Source organism: Callorhinchus milii, unplaced genomic scaffold (assembly GCF_018977255.1).
Source record: "Callorhinchus milii isolate IMCB2004 unplaced genomic scaffold, IMCB_Cmil_1.0 Scaffold3, whole genome shotgun sequence".
Taxonomy (NCBI): Eukaryota; Metazoa; Chordata; class Chondrichthyes; order Chimaeriformes; family Callorhinchidae; genus Callorhinchus; species Callorhinchus milii.
In genome coordinates, this window is record NW_024704744.1 from 48,979,845 (window position 1) to 48,996,471 (window position 16,627).

The 16,627-nt window shown below is 41.5% G+C and overlaps 1 protein-coding gene across 3 annotated transcripts in view; it reads right to left on the reverse strand.

Annotated features, from left to right (window-relative positions):
• The window catches only part of klhl32 (kelch-like family member 32), a 98,840-nt gene that overhangs the window by 53,136 nt on the left and 29,077 nt on the right, over nucleotides 1-16,627 (reverse strand). For all 3 annotated transcript variants that reach the window (XR_006084963.1, XM_007892935.2, XM_007892936.2), the window contains exon 5: nucleotides 13,247-13,354. Coding sequence is in view for 2 of the 3 variants with exons in the window: in XM_007892935.2 (XP_007891126.1) it covers nucleotides 13,247-13,354 (108 nt within the window). In the remaining variant the exon portion in view is untranslated. The remainder of the gene's footprint in view (nucleotides 1-13,246; nucleotides 13,355-16,627) is intronic.

A 16,627-nucleotide genomic window follows, 5' to 3' on the forward strand; every position in this document is an offset into this window, starting at 1 on the left:
AGTCCATTCAATAGTCAATGCATCAGAGAGGTCTGTAGGTGTACGTCATATGTCCTCCAATATTTTTCTCAAGCAGGTACTTATCCATTTTTTTTGAAGAAGTTATTTAATCGAGCACCAACTACTGGTTGAGAAGCAGAATAAAGGTTTTCAAATGGGATTCAATTCCTGCTGATTGGCTTAATTGTTGTGATTGTAAGAGGTGATTTTGTTGCTGTGTTAAACCCTGATTAGTGGGAGCTGTTGTGGTGCTAATATCTAAAAATAATATTCATTTTCTGCTGCAAATCTCTTTGCAATTGATTCCACATTCTGACAACCATTTGAGAGATTTTATTTGCCTAACTTCCTCCTTCAATGCTCCTCCTTAGAAACTTAAAATTTATGCTCTCAATATATCACATATTAATAGAAATGGTCTCTTACTAATTATCCTCTCAAAGATTCACCTACAAAAATATAGTCACTGCACTTCACAATAAAAATCCTGAGAAGTGAAAATGTTTTAATGGCATAACAAATTCAAGGATGACTATAACTATTATTCTGAACATCTCAATCATATATCTGCTCCATTGGAAACAACAACAACAAAATTACATTTATAAAGCGCCTTTCATGTCAAGAGGACGTCCCAAGGCACTAGACAGACAGAGTTGCGGACATGAGCTGAGGGTCAGGATCAGGGAGGGTGATCGAAAGCACGGTCGAAAAGGAGGGTCTTGAGATGGGTCTTGAAGGAGGCGAGGGAGGAGGTGAGGTGGAGGGACTGTGGGACAGAGTTCCAGAGGGTGGGGGCAGAGTGGCAGAAGGCCGCCCGCCAATGGTGGGGCGAGCGAGGCGGGGGATGTGGAACAGGCCAGAGCCCACTGAATGGAATGAGTGGGCAGGATGGTAGGGGGTTAGAAGGTCACAGAGGTCGGTGGAAGCAAAACCATGGAGGGCTTTGAAGGTGAGGACCAGGATCTTGAACTTTATCCTCTGTCTGATGGGAAGCCAGTGGGGTTGGGCAAGGATGGGGGTGATAGGGTCACAGAGCCTGGTGCGGGAGAGGACATGAGCTGCAGAGTTATGGATGACCTGTAGCCTATGGTGGGAGGAGTTGGGGAGGCCGACAAGCAAGGAGTTTGCATAGTCAAGCTCAATGTAATGAAAGCATGTATGAGGGTTTCGGTGGCCTGTGGTATGAGACAGTGGAGGAGCCGGGCAATGTTGCGGAGGTGGGAGAAGGCAGAGCGGGTCATGGTGCAGATGTGGGGTAGAAAGCATAGTTGAGGGTCAAACAAGAAGTCATGGTTCCGGAATAGCCTTGCAAGATGGAGTGTGCAACCATGGATGTGATGCTGTCAGCACCTGAAATATGGAGGCACTGACGGGAGCCAATCAGGAAAGCCTCGGTCTTGTTGACATTCAACTGAAGAAAGTTAGTTCTCATCCAGGATTTGATGTCTGACAGACATTCTGTCAGCACAGCGTCCTGGAGTCAAGGGTGGAGGCAGAGAGGTACAGTTGGGCATCATCTGCATACATGTGGAAGTTGATCCCATGTTTGTGGATGATGTCACCAAGAAGGAGCATATAGATATCGAAGAGGAGGGGACCAAGGACAGAGTTCTGAGGAATGCAGCATGAGATGGTGCGGGGGTTAGAGGAGAAACATATGTGGAGATAAAGTGGAGGGGGTGGAAGAGGTACGATCTGAACCAGTCAAGGACAGAGCCTTGAAGCTTGAGGTGAGAGGAGAGGTGGTGAATGAGCAGAGTGGTTGACGGTGTCGAAGGCAGCAGAGAGGTGAAGTGGGTGACGAGGCAGAGGGAGCCCTGGTCACAGATGGACAGAATGTCATTTGTCACTTTGAACAGGGTTGTTTCTGTGCTGTGGGCAGCACGGAAACCTGATTGGAGGGGTTCGTAAGGGGAGTGGCGGGAGAGGAAGGAGCGAAACTGGGAAGTAACAACTCATTTCAGGACCTTGGAGAGGAAAGGGAGGTTGGAAATGGGGAGGTAGTTGGAGAGTAGATTTGGGAAAGCATCTTAACCTCTCCAGGCTGCTCAAAGCTATCCGTCAGCCTGAGTCAATTGGTAACATCCTCACCTCTAAGTCAGGAGTTTGTGGTTTGAAGCCCATGTCAAGATTTTGAGAGCCAACTATAGACTGACACTCGACTGTAAAACTAGGAGGAATGCTCCATTGTCAGAGGCGCCATCCTTCAGATAAGACGTTAAACTGATATCCCTCTTGCTTGTTCAGGTGGACATTAAACTGAGAGCCTGTTTGTTGATGGGAGTTTCTTCTAGCGACCTGACCAACACCACCCCCCACAAAAAAATTGATCATTCACTTCATGGCTGTTTGTGGAATATTGCTGTATGTAAACTGTATGTAAACACAAGGGAGAAGTAAATAGGGGACACGAGTGGGTGAAAGGAAGAGGTGATTAGGATAGGTGACAGAGATGTGGAGTATAAACACCAGCGCAGACTCATTCTATGTAAATGCACAGTCACAATACTTTGCAGAGAATTCTGTCGAGATGCTTCAACTTTATAGATGCTATAATCAAATGCGAAAGGATTATTATACAGCATCATCCTAGTGAATCTATGCTACAACCTCTATAGCTCCGATATTGGTTCTCTGGTGTGGTGCCCAAAACTGCACAAAATATTTCAGCTGCGATCCAATCAATATTTTGTAAAATAATTAATCATTTCCATAGGTGAGGAAGAAGAGCAGCAGGGGTTGGAATGAACCACAGAGCATCGGTTATCTGTTGATGAACAGCAGGTACCTGTGACTTCTCTGGATACGTGCTGTTTGTGGTCTGACTAATTAAGTTCAATGAGCAATATTTGCTTTGTTGCTGAATCCTGCACTCATGCTTCTCCTTTATTTGCTGCAGCTTCCCTGTTGTGCTCTCCGCCTGTCCTCCTGTATGAGAGTATGATGAGCAGCAGCAGTACTTGCCGTCTCAGCGAGATATTTGAGCTGAGCATCACCACCATCATTCCCTTAGTCAAGGAGGGCCGAAGAGGGAGAGAGCTACGGACAAGCTTGTTTGATGCCATTCTCCTCCCCAGAGGCCTTGGTGCCAGGATAGCACAGCTCACTGACTGCAGATAGATTGTCAAGGATGTAAATACTTTCATTATTTTACCTTAATATAATGTTTTACGCCCAATACATATTAAGGATCTTCTTTATTCCATGTGTTCAATGTTTCCTGTATGGATATATTTTTCCAAAGCTTTGTGGCAGTGACCAGCAACACAAAGCATAGTCAACACTTTTCTAAAGAGCTGCGTTTGACACCCACAACCCATAGGAAGCGCTCTGAGACGCTACCCTGTATGGAGGGCGCTATGTAAGTGCAAGTTGTTGTTGCTGTAGGAAGTGATGTTGGCAAAGACCCGATAATTTGGAGCTGTGTTTTTAAAAACATGAATTTTTGGGCACAAAACAACAACTTGCACTTATACCACGCCTTTCACAGGGTGAAGCATCCCAGAGCACACGGGATTGAGCCAGCCTGACTTGTGCACGTGCAATGAAATTAGCTATCAAGGCTTTTTATAAGGCGGGTTGTGATTGTATGGATCCCAACCATGGCAGTTATAACAAGAATCCATTGTACTGTATGAAAAATAATTACCCCAAAAGTGGGGTTGGGATCTACGATCATGGAACGATTCCTGCTGGAGGCAGGCTGTTGTGAACACTTTAAAAGCAATCTGACATACTTCATACAGTATAAATTCAGCTGTAAACAGATTTTGCTGTAGTTGAATTGAACCACCACAAGGGGTCACGGATGCTCTACATCTACAAAGTTAGAATTCTTCATACAAGAAGCAGTAAGAAATAAAAATGGGCGGCAACTACCTTTTTGACTTAGTTCTCTTAAGAAAAAGTACAGGTACAGATTCTAGTTCACCAGAATCTTACAATTCACGTCATGGCTAATGTCTTTAAAAAGGAAAACCCCTGGAATCTAAACCAACATTATACAATTTCCACTTAGAGAGCAGAGAGTAGAGTCTTTTTCTCCAGGCACAACTTAATCAGTCAGCAGTGAAGATGGAACCTAAAACTGCTGTCTTCCTATTCATTAAGGTAATGCCTGTTTACAAACAGTAGGAGGCTGTGTTTAATCATAATAATAGATTAATTATGCTAACCATGTAGCTTACCTGTGGAGCAATGGCACTTGCTGCTTGTGTAGCTTGGACTGCTCTAGCTATTAGGACTTTGGCTTATAGGACAAGTTGTGGTCAAGTTTTGCCCACAAAATACACAGTCAATTCACTTTACAATATATTCTGTGAAGCGGTTTGAGATGTCTCGAAGATATGATAAGGTGCTATATCAAATGCAAGGATTATTATTATTATACAACTTCCCGCCATAATTGTCAGTGTAAACCCTTGAAAACCTGCTTAAAACCTGGTACTCCTTGTCTTCGACCAGTGATATGAACTCTGGTGAAAATTTTTCTGCGACTGTGCATCTGAATTCCGCTTCAAGATTTGAATCGAGCAGACGAGACCTGTATTTAAATTTCATGAAACTCAAGTTGATTAATTAATGCGGAAGTGGCTACATCTGAAAAGCAAAATGGGTACATGTAGCAAGTGGCCCCCAGTTTGAACAGCGCTGCTTTACGTTATTCCTGAAATGTTGCATTTTTTAATCTGACTAAGTTACTTTTTTTTCCAGTACTCATGTCCAACCATCAACTTCTCATTGAAAGATTAGACCTTTTTATGGTTACAGCATATTACTAGAAATTAAAAAATATTGTACACTTCTGTCCACTTCCTCAGTGAAAATGACAACCTTGGCGTCAATAAAGTTTCATTGGGGTTTGATTTGCAATACCTCTCACTGAGGAATCTCTTTAAGAAGTATTGCAAATGAAACCCGAATGACACTTTATTGAGGAATCCAAGTCGGGGCTTCAAGCAACAAGAAAAACAACACTCTGATCCACAGGAACTCGCTGATACAAACTACATCTGGAGCTCAATTTATGCAGACCAACAGGAATTATAATGTTGGCGAGTCCTTATTAAGAAATATGGAAAATTAGATTCCATTTTCCTTTTCTGCAAGCCGGCCGATGATTCTCTCTGCACCATTTATGCCATTTTTACAAGATGCCCCCAGAGTTCTTCTTATCTAACTTAAGAGTAGTCTGATTGATGGTTTACAGAGCGCATGCGGCTCGCATAACCATTATTGACTTTAATGTTGTATCTCCCAGCTGCACCTTTCTTCCCATCAACCTTGTGAAAGGCAGTGCGGCAAGAGACGAGAAGAGAGGCGAAGCAGGAGTTACAACTTGTATCTACCAGCTATGTCCCTCCTCCTGTCACTCTCCACACTACATCGTACCTTGTGAGAGAACAGGAAGAGAGGCACAACAGAAGTGTGTTAAAAGGATATTGTTGAATATTTTGGAATTCTAAAGCTACTGAACTATGAGTCTCAGTAAGAAACACGAGGTAATGCAGAAAATAGAGGACGTTGGAGTTCTGGTTCAAGAGAAACATTTTCCACAATATTATTATTTTGTTCATTGTTAGGGCTATTAAATTATGTGCATTTTACTTCCATTTCATTATTTTTCACTTTCATTATTTACTCTGGATTTAATGATTATTCTTGCATTTATGTACATTATTGATAAAGTTTAATATTATTTAAAAATTTGTATAGATTTTTACATTGCCTATTTAAAGTGTATTGTAACTAAAATATAGTGAAATTAAGTAATGCAATTACACAATTTAAAATATATGATTTCTATTTGATTCTTACAGGTTCTATTTCTGCAACAGAATCAGAAATATGCAGCTGTTTCTCAAATCCAGCCCTGAGCAGTCAAAAGGTTTCGACCCCCTGATCTATAGGACAGTGACATTTTAACACATAGCTGTAAAAGATAATTTAGGTGAAACCTAAAAACCATGATATCAATATATAAAAATATCAACCCTGATATTGTCTGAATTCCTCAACTCGTTCTTGTTTTGTAATATGCAGTTCTCTTTTATGTTTTATGTGCGTTCACTGCAGTAAAACAAAGAGCAGGCTGACAGCCATTCAGTTTGACTCATTCTGCCAAAGGAATAAAACTCCAAAATTTAATACCATTAATGGGCCAGAAAACTGCAAGTAAACCAACAAAATAGAAATCTTTCAATGTGTCATGTAAACCAGGATTGCAGATGATTTCAGCATTGATTCAGATTCATAGCCACATTTGAAACTAAATTCATTGAACGCTCAATACTCCCTCCAGAGTCTTTGTACAATCTTCCCCATTGTCCATTTTGCTCAATTATTTACACTGTGTTCACATTGCGTTTTTCTTGGCAGACTTAACGTGAAGCACAGGATGATTGACGATGAAATAGCACCAAAGTCTGACTACTGAGACCAACGTGATGAGCAGCACATCAATCTGAATCAATGGTTTTTCAAACATCCTTGGAGTCGAGTGATGTGCCAGGACTGGGGGGGTGGCTAATGTAATGCCTGTTCAAAGAAAACAGGACCAGCCGAGTAATTATAGACCAGTCAGTTTTACTTCCACATTGGGCAAACTTAGAGGCAATACTACTAATAATCACTGAAAAGATATAGGTTAATTAAAGAGAGTCAGTGTGCATTTGTTAAAGGCAATTCTTGCTTCATAAATGTAACCATTGTTTGACAAAATAAATAAGAGAATAGATGAAGGTGTTGCTGTAGATACAGATTTTCAGAAGATTTTTGATAAGGCACCACGTACAATAACAACAACTTGCATTTATACAGTGCCCTTTATGCAGAGTAGCATCTCAGAGCGCTTAATAGTGGCAGAGCCTGACTCCGAGCTGGGGGGAGGGAGGAGGTGGCCGTAAGTACGGTGAAGAGGAAAGTTTTCAGGCGGGACTTGAAAGAGGGGCGAGAGGGTGCAAAATGGAGGGATTGAGGGAGAGTGTTCCAGAGTTTTGGGGCATAGTGGCTGAAAGCACAACCTATGATGATGGGGCGGAGGGTGCGGGGGACGATCAGGAGCCGGCGCCAGTCGAGCAGAGGTGCTGGGTGGTGGATTGGGGAGTGAGGAGGTTGGAAAGGTTGGGAGGTGCCAGAGAGTGAAGGGATTTGAACACAAGTGTGAGGTTCTTGAAGTGGATCCACTTGGTGATGGGGAGCCAGTGGAGCCTGGCCAGAACTGGTGAGATGTGGGTACGGAGTTTGGTCCAGGTCAGTATGGGGGCAGCAGAGTTTTGAATGAGCTGGATCTTGTGAATGGTGGAGCTGGGGAGACCAATGAGGAGTGAGTTTGGGTAATCCAAATGGGAGGTGACAAACACATGCACAAGGGTTTCGGCTGCATTTGGGATAAGGTATGGTCGAAGGCGGGCAATGTGGCGGAGGTAGAAGAAGGCAGTCCTGGTCAGGGACTAGATGTGGAGGAGGAAGGACAGCTGGGGGGGTCGAACCAGATGCCTAGGTTGCGCACTGGTTTGGTGAGTTGGGAGAGCCCAGGGACGTTGAGGAGTTTAGATCCACAGGAGTGAAAACGTTGACCCCGCAGTTGACCAGGCAGGGGTGGGGGGAGAAACCATTTGCTGAGATGAAATGGAGGCAATTGGTTAAGTAGGACTCGAACCATGTGAGTGCGGTCCCACTATGGTAGATGAGGGAAGAGAGTCGATGGAGGAGGATGGCGTGGTCAATTGTGTCGAATGTGGCAGAGAGATCTAGGAGGATGAGGAGGCAGAGGGAGCCCTGGTCGCAGATAGAGAAAATGTTGTTTGTGACACATAGGAGGCTTGTCAATAAATTCGGGTGCATAGTGATTAATGGAAAGTTAGCAGCATGGATAGAAAGCAGAGGTTGGAAGCACAAGGTCGTTACTCACAATTGAGAGCTATAAATAGGATGTCCCCCAGGGGTTCAATGTCAGGATCACTGCTGTTCTCCATTCTTTGGGGAGTTTAGGACTATTTTTCACACACACCTGCTTACACCTCACTTCTCTACCCACCCCTTCGCTCAGCTGGCTCTAGCTTCCTGCATGTCCCTCGTCCCCTACGCTCCACAATCGGCGGCTGTGCAGTCGACGACTTTGCCCCAAGACTCTGGAACTCTCTGCCTCAATCCCTGCACTGCCCCTACCTTGCCACACCAGATTACACCTGAAGACCTTACTCTTCAACTGTACCTATTCTTACCTCCCCACTCGTCCTGACTCGGTGTCAAGATATGTCACTGTTAACTGCTCCGAGACACTACCCTACATTAAGGGTGCAATATAAGTTGCTGTTATTGGGATATGAAATGCCCTGCTGGGAGAAGTTGTTGAGGCTGAATCCATATTGCTTTCAAAAGGAAACTAGATAAATATCTTTAAAGTAGTCAGCTACAAGTATATGGAGAAAAGGGAAGAAAATGGGACTGAAAGGAGCCAGTAGAGGTACAACAATAATAATAATAATCCCTGCATTTGATATAGTGCCTCATCACATCATTGAGACATCTCAAAGTGCTTCACAGAATATACTGTAAAGTGATTGTGCATTTTGTGGGCAAAACACGGCAGCCAATTGCACACAGCAGTGTCCCACAAACAGCCGTGGATTGAGTAACAGTTTTTTTCTTTTTTTGAGTAATTATTACCCCCTGAAAGCAATCCTCCAATCGATTAACAACCGGGTTCCTACTACCTGATAGGTCCACAGAGATGTGTTGAGTAAGGAAATTTACCTAAGATTTTGTCCCCACTGAATTGAACCCGGGTCCCTTCGCTTGCGAGGCAAGCGAGCTAATTTCTGAAGAAAATTCTGGAGAAAAAAAAACTTCTCCAATCCTCTTATGAGAGAACAATGAGTTTTTTTTTAATGGGAGAGCAAAACCTTCAAGTGGATCTATTTAAATATTATCGCTTTTGAATTTTCTGAAATCACCTCAATTGTGATAAGACTTGTTTTATGACAAAATAAAATGCTGCCATATCTAAAACTGATTTATAATGCTTCAGATGGGTTAATTGTCACCAGTGCTCATTACAACATCATAGCTTGCAATTTTCAATCATATTTTTAAGGGCATTAAAATTTACCCAAGAGAACTACTGCAAGGAAATTATTCTCACTTGCTAGACTATTTTTCTTTTAAACGTCAGTCAAATTAGAATATCTTCACAATTATAAATGAAGCCAAGAATATTTTTAAAAGAAAATAAAAATGTTTCTTTGGCTCCATATTGTATCCTGAAGAATACTACTGTGTAGTAACCGAGTCAGGTAAACTTGAAATATCTTACTGACCTTATTAAAGTAGAACAAATGGAGCAAAACAAAATAGCAGATGCAGCAAAAGGGAGAGAGCCTATAGCTGTCAAAGAGATAAAAGTCAACTCTCTTGAAAGCTAAACAGTCAGTCATGGATAGCATACCAACACACGAAAAAACCTTCAAATAGATATCTGGCAACAAATTGCATTTAGAATACAATGACTTTAGACAAGTTATATGGAAGTCTGCTGCTCTAAAGAGAAATTTATGATTCAGAGACAATAAGGTTGCCAATGCACAACTGATGAAAACAGTAACTTTACTGGGGTCAAGCAACCGTGCAAGCCTGAAACAAATTCCATTTGCAGCAGAAACATCCTCTATATCACTCCTAATCACAAAGTTTCTCTGACCCAAGATCTCATTGGAGCTGACGTTTTATGAATTGGAGTGATATACAAACCCTGCTGAAAACATACCTCAAGAGATGCTCTCATCAGTTCGGTTTTCAATCGTGTTGCTTAGAAGGCTTGCGAAAGTTGGGCCACAGTTGTATTATTGGTATTCTGCACCAAAGTCAAGAGAAACCTTGTTTGGGTGCAACTTCAGAATCGGTATTTAAAAAATAGTTCTATTTGGTACAACAAAATGTTCTTTTTGCCACTGGATGTGCATGTAAACGTGTCAATCAAGATGTTCATATGCTTCTGGATCATTTTCACAATGCTGTTTCCATTAAAGTGCTAGAGCAATCGGAGTGGGGGGGAAGCTCACAGGGAATTCTGATCGATACACATTTTCCCCAAGAATACATAAACCATGACATCTCTGTGATAATATTTTCCATGGTGCTGAAAGAAGAAAATTCCATTGGTGGTACTTGGATTTCATGGATATCTGCACCCTTATTTTTTCCCCAAAGCTGAATGAATAACAATTCTTGCATTTGATACAGCGCCTTATCACATCTTCGAGACGCCTCAAAGCGCTTCACAGAATATACTGCAAAGTGAATTGACTGTATATATTGTGGGCGAATCGCGGCAGCCAACTGCACACAGCAGTGTCCCACAAATAGTCCTGGATTGAGTGACCAAATATTTTTTTTAATTTGAAGGAATTATTAAGCCGTCCAAAAGCAATCTGCCAATCGACTAACAACCAGGTTCCTACTTATTGCTAGGTAAACAGAGGCGTGTGGAGTAAGGAAACTTGACCAACGTTTCGCCCTGCCTGAGATCCACTGATTGTGACAAAAATAAATAGTATTGAAATTCATGGCACTAGTAGTCATGGATTTTTTTTTATTGCCTCTAGGCTTCCAGCAACTCAGCAATGAGTTTCATTAAATTTCATTTCCTCCCTTGACAGAGAGTTGTAGGGAAACATTCCAGCAACATTAGTGCGCCACGCCACAGCATGGGCCAATAGAAAAGTGCAGAAATGTTTCCCCAAAATTGGGTACCATTTGACAAATCCTGCAGGAATTTGAGGCGATATTAGGTGAATTTTGCAGGAAATTGCAGTCGTTTAATTGTTGCTATTGAGAGACGTATTTTGTGCAACAACCCGGATTAAAACTATTAGGCATACATTTCCTGAACATGTAGTTATATGTTTAAAATACTAAAAATGTTAATTTTAATAGTACACCACTTACCGAGAATTCATCGCAGCTCAGATTTCGCGCTCGTACCACTTCTGCGATCACAACAACTCCATGCATTGCGTATGTGCCACAGTAGCAGAGTCAAGCAAACAGCATGAGAGGCCCGGAGACCAGCACACTGTGTGTACAAGTATGTAGCGAGGGAGCAGGGGTTGTACAGGTTTGTAACGGAGGAAGGGGTGTATACAGGTTTGTAGCAGGGGAGGGCATTTGTATCGGATTCCACAGAAAAAGTGTGGCTTTGCTTTTCTATTGGCCCAGGCAATAACCCAAATACCAAATACTTAAAAAGAGGTAAATTACAGGGGTATGGGAAAAGGGCTGGTAAATGGGACTGAAAGGATTGCTCTTAAAGGAGCCAGCACAGACAAAATGAGCTGAATGGTCTTTTTCTGTGCTGCACATTTCTACAGTTTTACACTGCTAGTGTATCGTCCTTGACACATGGATCGTTCATATTCATAGAGTACAATGCTATCAGCACTCAAACCAGTTCAGGAGAAGCAGCAAAGCTGTGTCTTAGAACTGTTGTTGCTTTGCATGAAGATGAACTGAATTATATTGGTCTGTGACTGGACATAAATTTAAATAACCTGAACTTCGAATTACTATATTAAATTACTTATTTTATTTAATGCCATTTGAAGAACATATAACTAATGTTGATTTACGAATGGTAGGGTCACACCAACCCATTGCTCAATATCAGTAACAAAACACCTTATTCAGAATGTAGCAAAGGTTACAGAACATCCAGAGTAGTTACGAGATACAAAAACGACAAGGCTCAATGATTTTGCATGTGTATAAATTAACCCCGCTACAAGGTGATTTATATTGTTCATACAAATGAACGTTCCAGCATTTTAGGGGCTACAGGGTAATATGGATAATTTGTACACTGCATTATACTTGCTGAATAACTGCTTTAATGCATCAAAGGGAAAAAATAGCTTTAGTTTTGAACTGGCATAAAGAATAAAGACTTGTAAAAGTGAACTTCTGCATCGCTGGTCAGTGGAACATTGTGGGCTAGGAATCACACAAAAAAGCTATTTAAAAAAGCAGATTTCACAACTCACACAATGGAGAAGGGTTCTTTCAAAACCAACGAATTAAATAAAATTAATTCTTACATTTGGTATAGCGCCTTTCATGTCAGGAGGATATCCTAATGTGCTTCACAGGATGTACTGTAAAGTGATGTGACTGTGTGTTTTATGGGTGAATGCGACTGCTAAAGTGAACACAGCAATGTCCCACAAACAGCCATGAACACATTTTTTTCATTGGTAAATTGTTGGCCAGGAAACCAAAGAAACTCCTTTCAAATAGTGTCATCGGGATCATTAACAGTCACCTGAACAGGCAGACAGGACCTCAATTTCAATGCAACTTCTTTGCAACAGTGATCTTCAAGATTTACAGCATTTCCAACAACTGATCCAACTGTTTGAATAAGGTGGGGTCACAATGTCCAATAGATTTCTGGCACATTGTTATAATTTTCATCGAGATCAAATGACTTCAGTCCTGATGGACATCTTCAAGAAATATTAAATAGGAAGTATCTCTGGTTTTAATATGCATGCCAAGAACCTAAACCCACCCACTAACAAGAAATAACATTTGGTTCACCAAGCACATTCAATGTATAAAGAATATACTTGATAATGAACTCCTTCTGATTCATGTAACTGCCTGAGGGAAAGCTCAGCATTAACTTCTTCCCAAAAGATAATCTAGTGAAACTCGAGAAAATGTATCTCCCCTACTACTGCACAATTCAATCCTGACATTTGGTGACTTTCCTTGCTGCTAGCAAGGTTAACTTGTATTTGTTACAATTACACTTAAATAACGGTAAATCGTCATTATGAAGCTCCAGATCAGAATTCCGCTTTTTCCTTGAAACTGCATATTAGTCTCAATAGAAGATCAAGCAGAATCATTCTAATATAAATAGAGATAGGCCTAGCTTTAATTAACATATGAAAAATCTTGCTGCAGTGATGTCTAATGCCAAAAGTACACAACTGATACTTATGTAGGAAGTGTAGAATCTGATGTCAAGGATTCTTTCTGACTCGGATATCAATAGACTGGGTTCAGTTCGATTTCAACCAATGCTTTGCATGTCCATACACGGTGTTAATTGATTTTGCTGAGTCTCTTTTTTCAAAGTGTTTAGGCCATGATTTGTGTACTTTGTCATACAATAACTCAAGGATCATTCCACTCTTGCTACAAATCAACTTGGGCTCGAGGACAGTAAATAATTCTGTACCTGTCCTGTATAGGCAAAATCAAGAGCTTGTTTCAAACCCAGGCTGGTCACTCCATGGAGGCTTACTTCCTCAGCAACACTCTCCACCATGCAAAGGCTAAACATGGCCTGGGAATACAAAAAGACAAGGGAAAATAATCAAACTTTTTCAACTAAATCATAGCAATAACAACAACAACTTGCATTTATACAGCATCCTTCATGTGAGGTAGTCTCTTGGAGCTTTTAATAATAGCGGAGCTTGACAATGAGCCAGGGAGAAGGGGGAGCTGACCGTAGGCATGCTCGAAAAGAAAGGTTTTCAGGTGTGATCAGGTCTGAAGGAGACAAGGCAGAAGGATTGAGGCAGAGGCTTCTATAGTTTTGGGGTACAGTTGCTGAAAGCACAGTGAAGCAGGGGACGAGGGACATGCAGGAGGACAGAACCAGGTGAGCGAATGCAGCGGGCAGTGGTGTTGGATACAAGCAGGTCAGTGAGGTACACAGGTGTCAGGGGATGAACTGATTTGGACACGACTGTGAGTATCTAGAAATTGATCTATTCTGCAACTGGGAGCCAGTGGGGTCTGGCAAGGACTGGGGTGATGGGGATAGAGTTTGGTGCGGATGAAGATACAGATGGCGGAGTTTTGAATTAATTGGATTTTATAGATGGTGGAGCTGGGGAGACCGGTGAGGAGGGCATTGGAAGAATCGTGTGGGAGGTAACAAATGTGTGGATGAGGGTTTCAGCTGCATTGGGTGTGAAGTATGGTCAGAGGCGAGCAATGTGGGCAACATAGAGGAAAGAGCTCCTGGTCAGGGAGCTCTTCGGCAGGAAGGCGATCAAATTGGATGCCTAGGTAACCACAGGTTTAGTAAGTCCTATGGATAGCCCGCGGAGGTTAAGGAGGTCAGAGCTGCAGGAGAGAAGACGTTGATGAGAGCAAATAAGTACGGTTTCTGTCTCGTCAACGTTCAGCTTCAGAAAGTTGCCGCTCATCCAGACCTTGATGTCTGACAAACAGGCTGACAGAACATCAGTGGACCTGGAGTTGCAGCTGGAGGAGTAGAAGATTTTGGTGTCCACATACATGCAGAAGTTGACCCCACCTCAATGACTGACCCTGTAGATGAGAAAAGCGGGGCCAATGATTGAGCCTTGGGGAATGCTGCAGGTGAATGGGCGGGGGAGGGAGGAAAAATTTTTGAGGAGACGAAGCGATGGCAGGAGGGTTATAGCGAACTCAACCAGGCAAGAGCAGTCCCACAAAGATGGATAAGGGAACAGAGACAGTGGAAGAGGATGGTATGATCAACCATGTGTAGTGGGATGCATGGATACCTTGATTCAGTTTAGATACTCTTAAGCATGGTGATGGGTTTATACATGTGTCAGACACCCGCCTGATCATGAACAAATAAGGGAATTATAGATTCAAGATTATTAAAATAATAAATACATTTGATATAGCACCTTATCACATCATTGAGACGTTGCAAGGTATTATAATAGAGGGCACAAGCTATAAACCAGAACAATTTAAGGAGCATACAATTCATCAAACTGTTTTTTTAAAAAACAATCTTTGAAGCCTTCACTTTTCAAATCCAAAATTGCTTAATCGGATTTCAAATCACATTTATCAGATCATTAAAATTAACAGTCGGAACATGATCAAAAATTATTTGGATGTAGAAAAGACGATGAATAGACTGTGCAAAAATAGCTTACTTACTGTCATTGAGTAACACTGAGCTCATCTCTCACAATGCTCAATATATCAGAACTTCACATTTCCAACAGCACATGAAGTTCAGTAAGCAATGAAAGGTAGTTATTTATCAAATGTCATCCTTTTGGCGTAAATACCAGCAATACCTGAACTGATTTTAATGAGAGTCCCGGGTGATCTTATGATCAGTGTAAAAGACTGCTTAAAGGAATATGCACAGCCACCAACGTACAAACAGCTGTGGAAGGACAGCTGACATTTGTCAAAGATATATCGAACTGTGAAAATGCAGTACTGCTCCAGACATCCTGCATCTCTTGTTTGAATCAGCTAGGACCCCTGGTATAATTCCCTCAGCAGGTGAATTGCTTAACGGTTTAGGCTCACATTTTTTCTGTGTTTCTACTCTTCCCTGCAGTTTGACTGGAATTAATTCATCTTCAGCATAATTAATTTTACCATAAATAAAAGGACGCTTTGGGCTTCTTCTAGTTTGCCATTCAATGAATATGTATAAGCACAAAGAAGAGACGTTGGGTCTCAGTAAAGAATATAAATGCTGAGAATCACGAGTGTATAAAGATGTTCCATTTAGGGAAAAGAGCATTGCTCAATCAAGGAAGCTGTAAACAACTGGAAAGACATAACAGAAACAGTTCATTTACCAATGTATGAAGCTTACTCATGTGAAAAGATCTGTTTTATTGCACAGATAGCTATGCTAATTACATTTCATAGAATCATATTTCCAAGTAGTAGAGTGAAATTTGAAAATTCCAATTCTGGGTACACTCTCGAAGGTTCCACAGTAAAACTGTGGACAGATTCACAATAAACCTCCAGCGTTTTGTGGTGGAACAGGAAAGATTTTGTGGTGGAATAAGAAAGTAATTAGCTGCTCAAATATGCTCATCAGTTTTATTCCTTTACAGCCTCCACAAACAAATAAAATTACCCCAGGTCACAAATCCATTGAATCACATCTGCAAAATCCAAAATTCAGTGTTTGAAATTACATTGAACTGCCTTCCACATGAAACACAGCATTCTCTAAATAATATTCCTGATCAGTTGGTTGAAACGTCACAAAGCGTCTTCATAGGATTTGCTGTAAAGAGTAGTGAATGCATATTTTGTAGACAAAAGGGACAGTCAATTTGCTCACAGCTATGTCCTACAGACAGCTATGAAGTGAATAACTGATAGTGGAGTCCTTGTAGTTCAGTGGTTAGAGCACTGGTCTCGCAAATAAGCGACATGGGTTTGATTCTTGGCAGGGCGAAATGTTGGGCAAGTTTCCTTACTCCACACGCCTCAGGTTACCTAGAAGTAAGTAGGAACCCAGTTGTTAGTTGATTGGCAGATCACTTTCCGGGAGTAATAATTCCTTCAAAAAAATAATATTAATAAATTAGTCACTCAATTGTTTGTAGGAGACTACTGTGCCAATTGGCTGTAGCATTTCACCCACAAAATATAGTCAATTCACTTCACAGTATATTACATTGAAGCGCTTTGAGATGTCTTGAAGATGTGATAAGGCACTATATCAAATGCAAGGATTATTATTATTTCAGGGATCATTAGCCAGGACACAGGGAGAAAATCTCTTCTCTTTACGAATAGTGTTGTGCGATCTTTAAAGTCCATATGAACATGCAGTCAA